Here is a 15,340-nt window from a genome sequence, read left to right as displayed (position 1 = left end):
CATACGGACTGCGCTTTCCCGAAAGGCCGCAGCCGGATCGGAAAGGACGTGGCCGCAGTGTGTCGTCGTCTCGGACGGTTTCTCAGCGTTCGTGTCCCTCATCTGCCACTTTCCGTCCTTTGGTTCCCACGATGCCGATGTACCAGGTAAAGCCCTATCACGAGGGCAGCGCATCTCTCCGTGTAGAGCTTCCCACCTGCATGTACCGGCTCCCCAACGTGCACGCCAGAACCGGCAGTCCAGCGCCGGACTCAGGCCACGTGCAGGTAGGAGCGCGCGTGTCCCTCCCCGCCCCCACCCGCCCTGTGCGTACGTTTTCCACCCTTTTGCAGTGCGCAAGCGCGAAGTCACATCCCCGGGTCTTCCGCCCAGTGCGCAGGCGCCTTGGCCGGGTCAGTCGGGGGTGAGGGGCTGAGGGTCGCGTCTCCTCCGGCTGGAGCCCTGAGATCCGACAAGCTGCAGTGGGGAGTGGTGGAGGCCCGGCTTCACGCTCCCGCCAGTTCTCTGTACCTGCTTTTGTCTATTAAAAGCTCTAATCCTCTTGTATCTCTTTTTCCCGCTTATGGTTACTTAAGGTTTTTTGTTACCAAATTTTGGCCACAGCAAAGTGAGGAGCACGTAAATGTTAATTTTGAGGAATCCTTAGGCGAACCCCGGTGTCCCCGCCACCCTGGTTAACGTTGTCAGCGCCCCCAGGGCCCGACTTCCGCGGTCCCTGCGCCCTAAGCCTGCGTCCCCAAGCCGCCGCGTCGCTGTCGTGCCGCCTCCCGCAGGCTTGCCTCGGGATCGCGGGCAGCGGGTCCGCAGCGGCCGCTGTCGCGCGCGAGCAGGCCTAGGGTGTGCGTGCTCGCCCTGGGACTGGACCGCCTGCACCTGCACCGGGTGCACCGCCTCCCTAAGCGGCGTGTGCGCCCCGGCGGTGGGCCCGGAGCTCCTGGCGCTGGCACCCTCCCCAGCGCGGGCGGGTGGACCGGGGGAGCCTGGTGTCCTTTCAGTTCGGGTTTTCCAGATTTCTGGGCCAGTGGAGCGCTTTTTCCTGAGGGCTGGCCATTCTAGTGGTCTCTTTTCCAAAGCCTCTGCCCAAGCCTTTCGTGTTTTTTGTTTCGTTTTTTATGGGCCGCAGATACACTTCTTAGGTTTCCAACAGGAGACACCTTCCCTCCATTCTGACTGAAGATGAGTGAACAGGTAACTTTTGTTCTCCCGGGGAGAGTTATCCTTCAATTTGTTTTAATAGCCTTCTGCCTAGATTGGAAGGCGGGTGGTTAGGTTAGCTGGAAAATGGTGACACAGTTGTCTCACTAGGGAGCTAGGACAGAAATAGCACCATGATCCAATGCCCGTCACTGGACACAGGACAGTTGCAGGGAATTAAAAACAAAACCCAGACCCAGAGTTGGGAGTGCCACTGTCTCATTTGAGACCAAGTCTTTTTTTTTTTTTTTTTTTTTCTTCTTGGTGTGCTGCTTAACTTCCTTGGACTTTTAACTGTGAACCTCTAACTTAGAAGCCAGCCAGCCCCACTTCTTAAGCTCAGGACAACAGTGTAGACAGAGAATTAGAAATCAAGCATCTCCAAGGTAAACGGGAGCAACACAAAGAATAAACCGCTTCTAAAATACATCTAAAATAAAACGGATAGGGGCGCCTGGGTGGCGCAGTCGGTTAAGCGTCCGACTTCAGCCAGGTCACAATCTCGCGGTCCATGAGTTCGAGCCCCGCGTCAGGCTCTGGGCTGATGGCTCAGAGCCTGGAGCCTGTTTCCTATTCTGTGTCTCCCTCTTTCTCTGCCCCTCCCCCGTTCATGCTGTCTCTCTCTGTCCCAAAAATAAATAAATGTTGGAAAAAAAAAATTTTTTTTAATAAAATAAAACGGATAAACACGACATGCCGAGTCACAGGCTAATCCGAGCGGGAAAACAAGCCACAGGCCAGCAAAATGGCATAGGTAAAGCAGATTGTGAGCACTTCCTCATTCCTCACCCCAGGAGGCGTGAAATCAAGCTGAGTGGGGCTCCCAGTCAGTCTTCGGACCGTCTTCGGTGTGTTGACTGGCGCGGTGAACACAATAGGTGCTTCTCTGCCCTGGCTCGTCAGGGACACCCTGCTGCCGTGTGTAGAAAGGAGCACGATTGTGCACACACAGTGCACCAATAAGGCTGATTAAAAGAAACTGGGAGAGCACTCGAGGACTATCATTGAAGAACACAAGGACGTTACACAGGAGTTGCCGTGCCTGTCACACATCTTGAATTCAGACTTCTTTCTAGTCAGCCCCTAATTATTTAATTGGCACACTGAAGTCTTTGTTCTTCTTTGCTCCACCCGCAAGCCAATTATCTTACGTTTCTTTGCTTTTGGAGCTTAAACCAGAGTGGCAGGCTAGGGGAGGCGAGAAAGTGCAGATTAAGGTCTAGGAGAAGAGAGAGGAGTGTTGCAGATAGAGGGAACAGAATAAATAAGAGCCCTGTGGTAGGTGGGGACATGGTGTGTTTTAGGGACCCGAAGGGCAGCATAGGTAGAGCACAGCTCCAGGGGGAGCGATATGTGAGAAGTACCCAGAGGACAAGTCAGACAGGCTGGCTGGCTGGCTTGCTTTCTCTCTCTGTCTCTTTCTTTCTTAATGTTTATTTTTGAGAGAGAGGGACAGAGGTTCCAAAGTGGGCTCTTCACTGATGGCAGTAAGCCTGATGCAGGTCTCGAACTCATGAAGCCTGAGACCGTGACCTGAGCTGGAGTCGGACGCTCAACCCACTGACCCACCCAGGTGCTCCAATGCAGACTATTTCTTAAGGGCTTTGTTTTTTAGGCAAAGAGCCTAAGAGGTTAACATGGAGGTGGGGTGACTGGATCAACATTTGTTTTAATCTCTCTGCCATCTTAGGGACGGATTGGAAGGGTGACCCCAATGGGAGCAAGGTGACCAGCGGAAGCAGGCTAGGTGAGAAGTGGTGTCTTCAACTTGGGCAGTGACAGCTGAGGAAAGCTTAGAAGCCGATGAACTCCAGGAAATGGACCTCACCTGGTGATGAACTAGATCTGTGCGAGGGCAGTGTTATGAGTGGCTGTGCGAGGAAGAAAAGTTCCTGAGAACATCAGGCTTACCAGCACACAAAATACAGTGCATCGTGAGTGCACGTTTACAGTCACGTCAAGGTCACTGCCGTATTGACTATTCTTTCTAGTTACGAGCATTTTCTTCTTGCTTAACATACTCTTCTCTCAGCTCAAAATGGATTATCCGTTATGAGAGCTCGTGAATCTGGAAATAGGTTGTACGATGTGACTTTATTGAGAGGGTTGTTAGTGCTTTTTAAAGTAAGCCTGTAGAGGTTTGAGACTTATTCCTCAGTGAATGTTATTGGTTACTCACTGTATAGCAGTGACTATACCAGGCAAGAAGAATGCAGAGATTCAGTGAGTAAAGGATGTTAGTGTGAAAAAGTTCTGGATGACTCTAAGAGAGTGCCAGCATTGCCTTAAGAACGATGTGGGGAATAGATCATCTGACTCCATGGACATACCTTTCCAAGCCAATGACACTTTGTGTTGAGCCTGCTTCTGCTCCATTTTCTCTCCTATTTGTATAAATTTCTCAGTTACATTCTCATTGCCCTCCCCCCCATCTTTTTCTGTTTGTTGAAGCAAAGTATTTTGAACTAATTTGATACTGAGAATAAAGAAATAAGATTTATGTTCATCCATCATTCTCCTCTGTTCTTAAATTACCTGAAATAGTCCTACAATTTCAGAATGGCTTTCAGTCACATTCTTTATTTGTTCTGAAACATTTGTGGATCGATTTGCAGGACCTATTGGAAAATGAGATGATTCTGCTACTTCATTTTAATTCTTTTCAGAGGTGGGGGGGTATTGATGAATTCATGGAACTCAGCAGAAGACAAAGGATCAAATGTAAATGCTTCTGTGACGTTAGAGGAGATGAACGTGTTGATGTTGGTTTGTTTAGGAAGAGTCCGACCCATCTCTTCAAGCCCTTGAGTCCCGCCAAGATGATATTTTAAAACGTCTCTATGAATTGAAAGCTGCGGTTGACGGCCTCTCGAAGATGATTCAGACACCAGACGCAGACGTGGACGTAACCAACATAATCCAAGCTGACGAGCCCGCTGCTTTCTCGACCAGCGCGTTGGACTTAAACTCAGTGCTTGGAAAGGTAAGTTCACCTGGAGAGCTAAAGAACATCAGCACGCTCGGCTGCTGTGAGTGCCAGAAAGTTGTGCTCGCGTGATTCAAGCTTTGGTTTTCCAGTTCTCAGAGGTGGGTACGAGGAGCATGTTCTTTTTTTTCTCCCCTCAACGATTGTGCCTGTGCACAAAACAAGATTCGTGAGCTATGAGCAAAGCCAGAGCAAGCACTAAAGCTGCTTGACTTCTCAGACCTGGTGGAGAAGAGCTGGGAACACCCTTAGGCAAGGAAAGGAGTCCGGTCACAGCTCCCGCCATTCCATGCCACGTGTGACGCAGGCCGGAGGTGGGTGTCATTCACAGCCTCCGAGCCTGGAGAAACAGACCTTAGGTCACCTGAGCATTTCTCTGGTTCACGTAAGTCCATCCTGACCCTGACAGCAGCCTGGACTTCAGAGCGTTGGCTGCCCAGCTACAGTCTCACATGTCAAGTGTCTTTTGTTACATTCAGTTTGCGGTCTTAGAATTAAGTTGCGCGCACCGCCTTTAGTGATCAGTCTGCAGGATTTAGCTAGCTTAGGTGACAGTCTGATATGCAGAGAAAGAATCTCATTTCAAAGTGGTGTTTATTGAGGGCACAAAAGGGGGGTCCCAAGAACCTCTGCTAATCCCGTCCTCTGGAATCGGTGATGGACGTGGAGCTCTCGGGGAAGCGTGAACACGTGGAGGTGTGGTCGCAGCGCGTCCCGGTAACTCAGGACCTCTGCGCTTGGGTTCTTTCCTCATCCGGTATGTCTGCCTGCACTGAGCACCCAGAGACCCAGCCAGGCTCCTCAGGGAGCCAGTCGGGTTGATGAGTGGGCGATCACACACAGCTGTGCCAGTGTGTCAGGGTGCTGGGAAGGCTTCCCAGGGCACATGGTGCATAAGATGAATTTTGTTACCTCAGAAGGCACAGCGTCGAGTGATGCTGTTCAGAGAATTGCAGCGTATTCACCGTAGGTTGACCTGACAGGCTTCGGTCAGGAGGGGCAAGACTCTTGGCCAGATTGTGGCAGGCTGTGTACAGAAAGCCGAGGAACTTGGCCTCCAGAGTGTTGTAAGAGTTCATTTATTATAACATGGGCCTCCTAGGTGCTTCAGTCTGTTGAGTGTGCAGCTTGAGTTTGGCTCAGGTTATGATCCCAGGGTCATGGGATCGAGCCCTGCATTTGGCTCTGTGCTGTGTGGAGCCTGCTTAAGAATATCTCTCTCTCTCCCTCTGCCCTGCTTGTGCCCACTCTCTCTAAAATAAAAAAGGAGGGAGGGGCGTCTGGGTGGCTCAGTTGCTTAAGCTTCTGACCCTTGATTTCAGCTCAGCTCATGATCTCACGATCATGAAATCGAGCCCCATTTAGGGCTCCAAGGCACTGGGTGTGGAGCCTGCTTGGGATTCCCTCTCCCTCTCTCTGCCCCTCCTGCACACGTGCCCATTCTCTCTCAAAAAGAAAATTAAAATGAATGCATAAAGTCTGCATCTAAAAGAGCAGTACATTTTAGCACTTCATAGCACTTCAGTTAACACCTAGTTTTTTAGACTTTGCCCACTTGCCATCACCAAGGACATTTGGAACTGTGCCCTTTTTCAGGGGACTTGGTATTGACACGTAACTCACACACAAATTGACATAGAAACTGTCCTGTTAGGTGGTCTGGTGTTGGAAAGATTCAGTGAATGGAGTAATTGCGTGTGTGGGGTTTTTTTTTTCTTCAATAACTTAGGAACAAATAGTAGTGCCATTATTTTTTTTACCTGTATTTATTTTGAGAGTACGCCCACAGGCAGGGCAGGGGCAGAGAGAGGGAGAGAGGGAATCCCAAGCAGGCTCCACACAGTCAGCGCAGAGCCTGATGTGGGACTCAGTCCCACCAACTGCAAGATCACAACCTGAGCCAAAATCATGAGCCACGTGCTCAACCGGCGGAGCCACCCTGCTGCCCCAGTGGTGTCATTCTTCATGTGTCGTTTTCCTGATTTCACGGTGTCGAGGGCCAACAGCGCAGAGGTGAAGGGGCTGCAGTCGGCTCCCGTCCCCGCTCCACTTCTTACCAAGCTGTGGGCCTGGCGGGTCATCTGCCCCCCAGAACTAGCTTCCTCAGCTGTGAGATGGGGTGAGAGCAGGACCTTCTTCGTGGGCGTCGAGGACCCAGTTAAATAACCCTGGTCAGGCCCTAAGAACGGCACCTGGTACAATTACATACAATCGAGTTGCTGTTAACGTTCCTCATGTTTGGGTTTCTCCCGCAGGATTACGGGGCGCTGAAAGACATCGTGATCAACGCAAACCCTGCCTCCCCTCCCCTGTCCCTGCTCGTGCTGCACAGGCTCCTGTGTGACCACTACAGGGTCCTGTCCACCGTTCACACGCACTCTGCAGTTAAGAGTGTGCCAGAAAACCTCCTCAAGTGCTTTGGCGACCAGACCAAAAAACAGCCCCGTCACGAGTATCAGCTGGGTTTTACTCTAATTTGGAAGAATGGTAAGCAGACGGCCCTGGGCTGGGCTCATGTGCCCTTGACTGAGCCGTGCACCGTGCCTTTCCTAAGGGGCCAGGACCATGACTTACTATCAGGTCAAATTCTCTCAAAGTCTAGGAAGCATGTCAGGTAGTTCTAGAAAAGGAGCACAGATGAACCTTGAGGCAAAGATGTCCTCCTTCCTCTAGGAAGGTTAGCGTCTCTGACAGCGGTTTTAGGGAGGATCCTGTCTGACCAGCTAGAGCAGGAGAGAAAGGGCAGTCTTGGCCACCTTGACCTCCCATTTCCAGACGTATTACAGGGACATCAGCGTTATCTTTTCAAATAGCCTGGAAAGGGTGGCAGGCTGTCCTTTCTTCGCCGTCCCTCTGACGTATGCCTCTCCTGGTTACGTTTATATGGTAGTGGAGTGAGCAGAACCCCCTCGTTCATCCAGAGCGAGGTTCATCCAGAACCCCCTCGCCGCCTCAGCAACCCGTAAGGAGCCCTCGTGAAAGTAGACGGAGCTCCCAGCATGGCACGTGGGACTCCTGGTGACCAGTCCTCATCCTGCAAATTGTTAGGCACAGGGCTTGGAGTAGATGGTCTGAGGGCCTTTCTAGCTTGAAAACCATCATAATCAAATACCAGAAACGCTTACTCTTTCAACAGAGTTTACGTTCTCCACCCATCCGGTTTAAACTCTCTTGAAAAGTGCACTTTTTGGAGACAGGCTAAAATCGTGATCTTGAAACCCCTTTCCCTTGCCACCGGTTCACAACTGGCAAATCCCCTTCCCCATCGTTCAGGCACTTCCTTCTGAGGGCTGCTCTCATGGCCATTACATGGTGTGCTTTTCTCCCTTCAGTGCCGAAGACGCAGATGAAGTTCAGCGTCCAAACGATGTGTCCCATCGAAGGAGAAGGGAACATCGCCCGGTTTCTGTTCTCTCTGTTTGGCCAGAAGCAGAATGCTGTGAATTTAACCCTCATAGATAGCTGGGTAGATATAGCGGTTTTTCAGCTAAAAGAGGGAAGCAGTAAAGAAAAAGCCGCTGTGTTCCGCTCCATGAACTCCGCTCTTGGCAAGAGCCCCTGGCTGGTTGGGAATGAACTCACTGTGGCAGATGTGGTGCTGTGGTCCGTGCTCCAGCAAACGGGAGGCGGCAGCATGACAGTGCCGGCCAACGTGCAGAAGTGGATGAGGGCGTGTGAGAACCTGGCCCCCTTCAACACTGCCCTCAAGCTCCTTCAGTGAATTTCGGTACCTGTAAAAGGCTGACTTCATGAATGGTGCTGTTTCCTGCCTGTTGGGGGTAAAGGACTTGTACTAAAATCAAAGTCTGCTTAGCTCAGTTGTCTAGAATGAATAAAGGTATCACAATTTATGGTTTTCCTTTATTTAAAACTCAGCAACATTGTGTGCAATATACCAGGATGGCTGCAGGCTACGTGGCAGACGTTTCTGAGATGCAGTGAACATCTCCCATGGCTGCCTTTGGGGAACATAGGTTGGCCGGGAGCCGGCCCTGTGGGAGCAAAGGCGCGCCCCGTGGGAACAGGGCGGGGAGAACAGGTACACACATCCCAGAGCTACCGTGAGATCATTCAGATCATCTGGGGGAAGAGGCACAAAGCTCAAGAAGGGCGTGGTTTTGGAAGGACGCCGAGCTGAAGGTGAAGGGAACAGAAAGGCTGGATGATGCACACTGTAATGCTAAGAAGCTGAAGCTGTATCTCAGAGGCGGCAGACAGCCAGCAGGAGCTTCTGAGCCAGGGAGTGATCTGCACAGATGTCTTCCTGGTAATGAACTGGCAGCAATGGCACGGAAGGGGGAGGAAGACGGGCAGTGATCCAGTCCGGCGAGCGTGCAGGCCTGGGCGTGGGCAGTGATGGGATGGGCACAAACCCAGATCTGTGCAGAATGTTCCAGAGGAGGGCTTGGTGGTCGACAGGCAGAGCTCAAAGGAGAACAAATTGAGCCCGGTGTCTAAATCTCTGCTTTCAGAGACGGCAGAGACCGTGATATTAAAAATCAGGAACTCATAGACAAGGACAAGGGCAAAAAAATAGGTTTAGTTTAGAGAAGGCTTCAGTCCAGAATGCTGGCTTGTGGAAGAATGCCTGAAGGAAAAGCAGTTTGGGGGAACTTCTACAACTTTAATAAGTCTTGTACAGGTTCACTAAATACAAGTATACCATCCATACCCTAATAAAGACTAAAAATTTACATTCCAGTTGACTGAAGGATTAGAAGTCCAAGGTCACATTTACAGAGCCTGATGAAGGCGAGACGGGCACACTCCCGTCCTTCGTGTCGTCCTTAGCCCTTCTGTCCTGAGAAAGGAGACTCAGCTGCTTCTTCAGTTCTTCAATTTCTTTTTCTTGCTCTACTATTTTCATCTGTAGAGTGAGGTTAACCTGTAAGAAGAACATTTTAAGCTCCATTAAAACGGCTTCCTCCATTTTAAACATCCAGGCATTCCTCCCTCCGCATGCTTCCGGTGGGCCTGAATTCCAGTTACCGCGGCTAGGGAAGCAGCGCCAGGCACCCAGCAATGTGTTCGAGGGGGAGGTTCCCACTGTTGCATAACCGCAACTGTCAGCACCTCAGTCCACGATGTACGACCAGGGGCCAAGCATCACTCTGACTGTCAGTGCTTGGTCACTGCGTCAGTACTGCCAATGTGTGTGGTTGTGTTGCCTACTCGTCCCCAGTGACAAACCCATGAGACAGTTTTTAAAAATGAATAACTGGGTCCCCTGGTGGCTCAGCTGGTTAAGCGTCCGACTTCAGCTTGTGTCATCTCACATCTCACAGTTCATGGGGTCCGGTCCCGCATCAGGCTCTGTGCTGACAGATCTGAGCCTGGAACCTGCTTTAGATTCTGTGTCTCCCCGACTCTCTGCCCTTCCCCCACTTGCAGTCTGTCTCTCTCTCAAAAATAGGTAAACATTAAAAAAAATTAAGATCTTTTTAAATAAATAAATTAATAAATAAATAAATAACTGAAATAAAATGAATAACTGAAAACGGAACCAGCCAACCAAGACAGAAGTGCCCCAAGCTAATGAGAAGCGATGATGCTGGAGGGGAAACCATATCACACCTAAGTGATGTTCGAGAAGAAACAGCTGACTGTGGGGCTGCTGCTCCTGCCGCCACCAGACAGATGGGATGCGCAGCCCCAGGGCCCAGGAAGATGACTTAACATAAATGAGGAAAAGGATGAAGATGTCCCAGAGAAAGTAACAGCAAAATTCATGTTGAAAAACCCTTGGGAGATATTTCACAACACTGGAAGTGCAAAGGATAAAATGTTGGGAGCCAATCCAAACTTAGGAGTGTACAGTTAGGGGTACCTGGGTGGCTTAGTCGGTTAAGCGTCCGACTTCAGCTTGGGTAGGATCTCACGGTTCACGAGTTCAAGCCCAGCATCAGGCTCTCTGCTGTCAGCACAGAGCCCACTTCAGAAACTCTGTCCCCAACTCCCCCTGCTCCTTCCCCACTTGTGTGTGTGCACTCTTTCAAAAATACATAAAACACTGGGGCACCTGGATGGCTCAGTCGGTTAGGTGTCCGACTTCAGCTCAGGTCACGATCTCACGGTCTGTGAGTTCAAGCCCTGCATCGGGCTCTATGCTCACAGCTCACAGCTCAGAGCCTGCTTCGGAATCTGTGTCTCCCTCTCTCTGTGCCCCTGCCCCCCCCCCTCGTGCTCTGTCTCTCTCAAAAATAAATATTAAAAAAATTTTTTTTAAATACATACATGTTAAAGAAAAAAAAGAAAAGGAATACACAAGGCACCAAGGCATAGAAAAGACGTTCATTCTGTATCCTAAATTCTACTTAGGAGATGGAAGCAGGCGCTGTTCACGCCACTCCTGAACACTTTCTTAATCACAGTGCACTAAATACTAGTTTTACAACTGGCTTCGTTTCCATGTACATCTGAAACTGACAAGTTTTAATGTCTGGAGAAACATTTTTATTTAAAAACAATTTTTTACTATTTTTGAGAAAGAGTGAGTGAGAGAACATGAGCAGGGGAGGGACAGAGAGAGAGGGAGACACAGAATCTGAAGCAGGCTCCGAGCTGTCAGCACAGAGCCGGATGCGGGGCTCAAACTTACCACAAGATCATGACCTGAGCCAAAGTCAGATGCTTAACAGACTGGGCCATGTGGGTGCCTCTCTGAGAAACATTTTTAAAGGTCACGGGACAACTGTAACTTCCCATTGACTACTAACATCCATTTGCATGGTTTGAGCTCAGCATGGTCATTTTCAGTCTGTATGACCACGCAAAGCAATGACTGCCTGTATGTACAAATTTTATCTCTATAGGCATGTGTAGGCTATATCATAAAGAATTCCAGGCTCTGAGCTGTCAGCACAGAGCCCGATGCGGGGCTCAAACCCACGAACTGTGAGATCATGACCCGAGCTGAAGGTAGACGCTTAACTGACTGAGCCACCCAGGCGCCCCATCTAATATCTGACTTAAATGGGAGGAGGAGATAAATTTAATAACCACATCTGCTATTTTCAAAGACTCGGCAAAGTACTACACCCACCTGTTTATCATTCAAGCCAGTGAAATTCACGGTTTTACTTGAAAATTAGTAAGCCTTAAGTAGGAAACAGATCCACTAAACAGATGGCACAAATAGTTCCCAGACTAGCGTGCATCAGAGCCACTTCAGGTGTGTGTTAAGCACAGACCGCTGCTCCCTCACCCTCCCCGGGACTTCTCTCGGACTAGGTCAGGGCACCAGAGAGGGCCTGAGAATTCTAGCAGGTTCCTGAGGATTTTATGCTGCTTGCCTGGAGACTGCACCGTGAGGACCAGGGCAGTGAATGCAATACTGCTCCAGCACAGGGTGTGCAACTCACTCGGGGTGTCTTGTTAAATGCGGATTCTGACTCGGCACGTCTGGGGTGGAGCCCAAGACCCTGTGCATTCTCATCAGCCCTCCCCCACACTTGGAGGAGCAAATCGCTAGAGGATCTGCGAATGTATCTTTGAATCAAGCTTTCGTTAAACCTCAGAAAGTTTCTAGAGAAACAGAATGGATGTTTCTCCGGTACATGCAGACCAGGGACGGTGCTTGGCTCTGTAACACGTCTGGAAGGAGGAAAGGAAGGGGGGTGTCCTGGGGCGATCACAGGACTGAGAACCAGACACACACCTGCATGCGGAAGGATCGCAGACGGGCTAAGGCGGTCTCTGCCACCGTCCCTCCACCTCCCCCCACGAATTCCTGCTTTCACCCTTTGCCAGGTGCTCCTTTTTACTAGTAGGTGTGTTATAATCATTTAGAAAAGGTTATACATCACGGTTGGAAAGAAAAAGAAAGCCTTCTGACTTAGCAAGATGGGGCTAAAAAGCACAGCCTACAATTACATGTTTACGGTAGACGGTCGGCAGTGGTCACCTCGCTTCTTGGACTATGAAAAGTGTGTTACTGGGAACTCTGGGAAGGAGTTTAAATGTCTGGCTCCCACAAACTTTATTCTAAGCTCAACTGTTCCTCGTGAAATCAGATTCACAATTCAAATTCTATTTTAAGCTTCATATTTTCCCCAGTATTAAAAATCCATATACAAGGGGCACCTGGCTGGCTCAGTCAGTGGAGCGCGTGACTCTTCATCTTGGGGTTGTGAGTTTGAGTCCCACGTTGGGCAGTTTACTTTAAAAAAAAAGAATGAAGAAAATACATATATACATACGTTTGCAGAATTCTGGAAAAGTTCGCTTTGCAGCAGCTGAACAGCAGACGGTCTCTGAGATGCGTTCTTTCTAGTTAAGAGCTGGATATACTTGGCTTGTACAGGACACCTCTTACTGAGGGATTCAGGTATCTGACCAGTTCTTAAACCTGTTAAAACTTGCACTCGCTCCATTTCTGTTCCAAACGGCTGAAAGAGCTCCAGCAGGATCACACCCAAGCTATACATATCTGACTGGAGAAAGCGGAGGAAAGGGAATTTAGTGGTGAAACACACAGGGAGAGAGTACCCTTTCCTTTGTAAGGAAGGATGGTTCACAGACCTCACGAGGAAGAAAACCTAGTGGGCGGACTCACCCCTCACAGCAGCATGTGTCTGCCACCTGCAGCAATGGCCCTGAGGGAGAGGTGACTGGTACTGTCACAATCCCTGTCTCTAAACAGCAAAAAGGGGCATCCACGGGCACAAAGGATGGACAGCCAGGCGAGCGGCAGGGTAACCCCCAGCACCCACAATCACTACCACACTATCACTTCCCTGCAAATCCAGGCTTGGAGCAGCCAGAGCGAGAGGTGTGAGCCCACAAGGGCTGGTCCCAACTAAGGGGGTCACAGTGTCCCTGCGGCCTGCTCCGGTGGGGCCCCCTCTGCCTCTAGACATGGGTAAGCATTCTGGGGAAGTTCAACAAGCTGCAGAAAATGTGTTACTTTGCCTGAAAGAGTTTTTCTAGAGAAAAGCCTTTGCCAGATAGGATTTTAGGAACCGCCATGGTTTTTTCTGACAGTTTATTCCTAGTCACTAAAAAGCTGAATGATTCATCAAAAGAAAGAAAATCTATTAGGCTGTTATTCTGAGAAATGGATTTACTTCGACATTCCTTCAAGGAACAAAACGGACTAAAACTCTTCAGTATCTTCATTCTACTTCAAAGGGAATCAAGAACCACAGTTTCCTGTAGCGTTATTTAGCATTTTTTTAAGAAAACAGAAGAAAGGCAGGCTAAAACAGGCTTCTATGAATTCTAGCATCCCGAGGTTAACAGTGACCTTCTAAAGGGAAGGCTCATTTCAAAAATAATTTATGACGCCCACGGATTTATGAGCGGTAAAATAGCCTAAAAGTCAGTGCCGTCAGACTCTGCTGAAAAGCTAGCTTTCCTGTTCTGACAGTTTGATGTAACAGACAAGGTACCCTGCTCAGTTATCTCCCCAGTTCCTCTGCACGAGACCGGCCATCGCATTTATCTGCGCTTCTGCTACTCATGACCGCAGACTCCGTCTAACAAAAGGGAGAAAGGCAGCGAATACTACCTTGGCATCATACTCGGATCCTTCCAACTGCTCAGGGGAGGCGTACAGACAGGTACCCACTCTGGAAGTGTGCGTGGGCATTCCTACGATTGGAAAAGCCAGACATTTAAACACTGCGGAGTTCACACTGTCTACAATAAAGAACACGGACTCTGAGCAGGGCACTGTAGCCCCCGAAGGAACGATGGTTGCTTTTTGTTTTTATCTTACTTTTGCTATTATATTAAGTCTTTGTGATTCTCTTTAAGCACAGGGGCACCTGGGTGGCTCAGGCGGTTAAGTGTCCGACTTCGGCTCAGGTCATGATCTCGTGGTTTGTGGGCTCGAGCCCCGCGTCGGGCTCTGTGCTGACAGCTCGGAGCCTTGGAGCCTGCTTTGGATTCTGTGTCTCCTCCTCTCTCTGCCCCTCCCCCACCTGCACTGTATGTCTCTAACATTTGTGAAAATATATCCACAAGTTCAATCATGCCTCTTTTTTCCTTAATGCCAAAAAAAAAAAAAAAAGATAGAAAAGAACACAACCAAAATAAACTTACTCTTCCCATCTCTATTGATCCAGTCTGTGTTCTTCTGTATGATGTCCGTGCAGGCCAGACCAAAGTCACCTATTTTTACTTGCTGATCAGGGCCATGAAGAAAAATATTTCTAGGCTGTAAACAAACAGAACAATTCCTTGGTGTTCTCAAACAAATTGTAAAAATGCATAGACATTAAGAGTTTTCAACTCAGGAGCAGGGAGCCCCTCAAAAATGAAAAATTAGAGCAGTGGTTCTAAAACTCAAGTGCACATTAGAATCACCAAGGAGCTTTAAAAAAAAATCCCAATATCCAAGCCATTCCACAGACCAATAAAATCAGAATTCTTGGGGGTGCACGCAGGCAGCAGTATTATTTAAAGTTCTCCGTGTTGGGGTGCCTTGGTGGCTCAGTTGGTTAAGTGTCCAGCTCTTGATTTCAGCTCAGGTCATGATCTCACGGTTCATGAGTTCGAGCCCTGCACTGGGCTCCAGGCTGGCAGCACAGAGCCTGCTTGGGATTCGCTCTCTCTGCCCCTCCCCCTGCCCCACACTCTCTCTAGATAAATAAACAAAAAAATAGTAATAGAAGTCCCCACGTTATTCCAAGTTTGAGAACCACTAACAGAGCACACTTTGTTCACAACTGGTCAGCCGAGCGTCAGAATTCCCTGAGAAGCTTTTAAAAACTATCATCTTCTCCAACAAGCCAAAGACTGATTTTCTTTTTAAGTTTATTTTTTTATTTTGAGAGAGAGAGAGCAAGAGCAAGCAGGGGAGGGGCAGAGAGAGAAAGAGAGAGAACGAATCCCAAGCAGACCCTGTGCTGTCAGCACAGAGCCCCATGCAGGGCTCGAACTCACAGACCGCAAGATCATGACCTGAGCCGAAGTTGGACGCTCAACCAATTGAGCCACCCAGGCGCCCCAGATTTCTTTTTTTAATGAGAACATTTTGATATTTGTAAAAAGCTCCTGGATGATTCTTTTCTGTTAGCCAGGGCTGCGACTGTGAAGGGACACATTCAGCTCTATTTAAGCAACCGGTGCAGACCCAAAACTTCTCCCAATGTAACTAGTCCTGTGCCAGCACAGACCTGCGCCCACACTGAGGGGAAGAGGCCTTCTACTCAAAAC

The 15,340-nt window shown here is 49.3% G+C and overlaps 2 protein-coding genes across 6 annotated transcripts in view; one reads left to right on the top strand and one right to left on the bottom strand.

The window, feature by feature from the left end:
- On the top strand, positions 1-8,031 carry AIMP2 (aminoacyl tRNA synthetase complex interacting multifunctional protein 2). Of its 4 annotated transcripts, none has more exons than XM_025923319.2 (4): positions 1-146; positions 3,971-4,177; positions 6,436-6,667; positions 7,513-8,031. In XM_025923319.2, exons 1-4 carry the CDS (start codon positions 132-134, stop codon positions 7,899-7,901), a joined length of 843 nt encoding a protein of 280 aa, XP_025779104.1. In that variant the 5' UTR covers positions 1-131; the 3' UTR covers positions 7,902-8,031. The 4 variants fall into 4 exon arrangements, with proteins under 4 accessions (XP_025779104.1, XP_025779101.1, XP_086549117.1 ...); XM_025923316.2 differs by having other exon boundaries at positions 1-266; XM_086692991.1 differs by lacking the exon at positions 1-146 and adding an exon at positions 459-1,188.
- A 670-nt stretch (positions 8,032-8,701) lies between these two features.
- EIF2AK1 (eukaryotic translation initiation factor 2 alpha kinase 1) overlaps positions 8,702-15,340 on the bottom strand; it is a 31,672-nt gene continuing 25,033 nt past the window's right edge. For both annotated transcript variants that reach the window (XM_086692987.1, XM_086692988.1), the window contains 4 exons: positions 14,225-14,339; positions 13,689-13,771; positions 12,379-12,612; positions 8,702-9,065 (listed from right to left, as the gene is read on the bottom strand). In XM_086692987.1, coding sequence (XP_086549113.1) covers positions 8,895-9,065; positions 12,379-12,612; positions 13,689-13,771; positions 14,225-14,339 — 603 coding nt within the window. In that variant the 3' untranslated portion in view covers positions 8,702-8,894. The remainder of the gene's footprint in view (positions 9,066-12,378; positions 12,613-13,688; positions 13,772-14,224; positions 14,340-15,340) is intronic.

This window comes from Puma concolor, chromosome E3, assembly GCF_028749965.1.
Source record: "Puma concolor isolate L17-30 chromosome E3, mPumCon1.1.hap2, whole genome shotgun sequence".
Classification (NCBI taxonomy): Eukaryota; Metazoa; Chordata; class Mammalia; order Carnivora; family Felidae; genus Puma; species Puma concolor.
Note: the sequence above shows the minus strand (reverse complement) of the source record. Positions and strands in the feature narration are given on the sequence as shown.

What these genes read in the sequence shown, in the direction of transcription:
- AIMP2 (XM_025923316.2), top strand. Translation starts at nt 132, where the DNA reads ATGCCGATGTACCAGGTAAAGCCCTATCACGAGGGCAGCGCATCTCTC. An exon ending in CGGACTCAGGCCACGTGCAG is followed by an intron (nt 267 to 3,970) that starts GTAGGAGCGCGC and finishes TGGTTTGTTTAG; the next exon opens with GAAGAGTCCGACCCATCTCT. An exon ending in TACTCTAATTTGGAAGAATG is followed by an intron (nt 6,668 to 7,512) that starts GTAAGCAGACGG and finishes TTCTCCCTTCAG; the next exon opens with TGCCGAAGACGCAGATGAAG.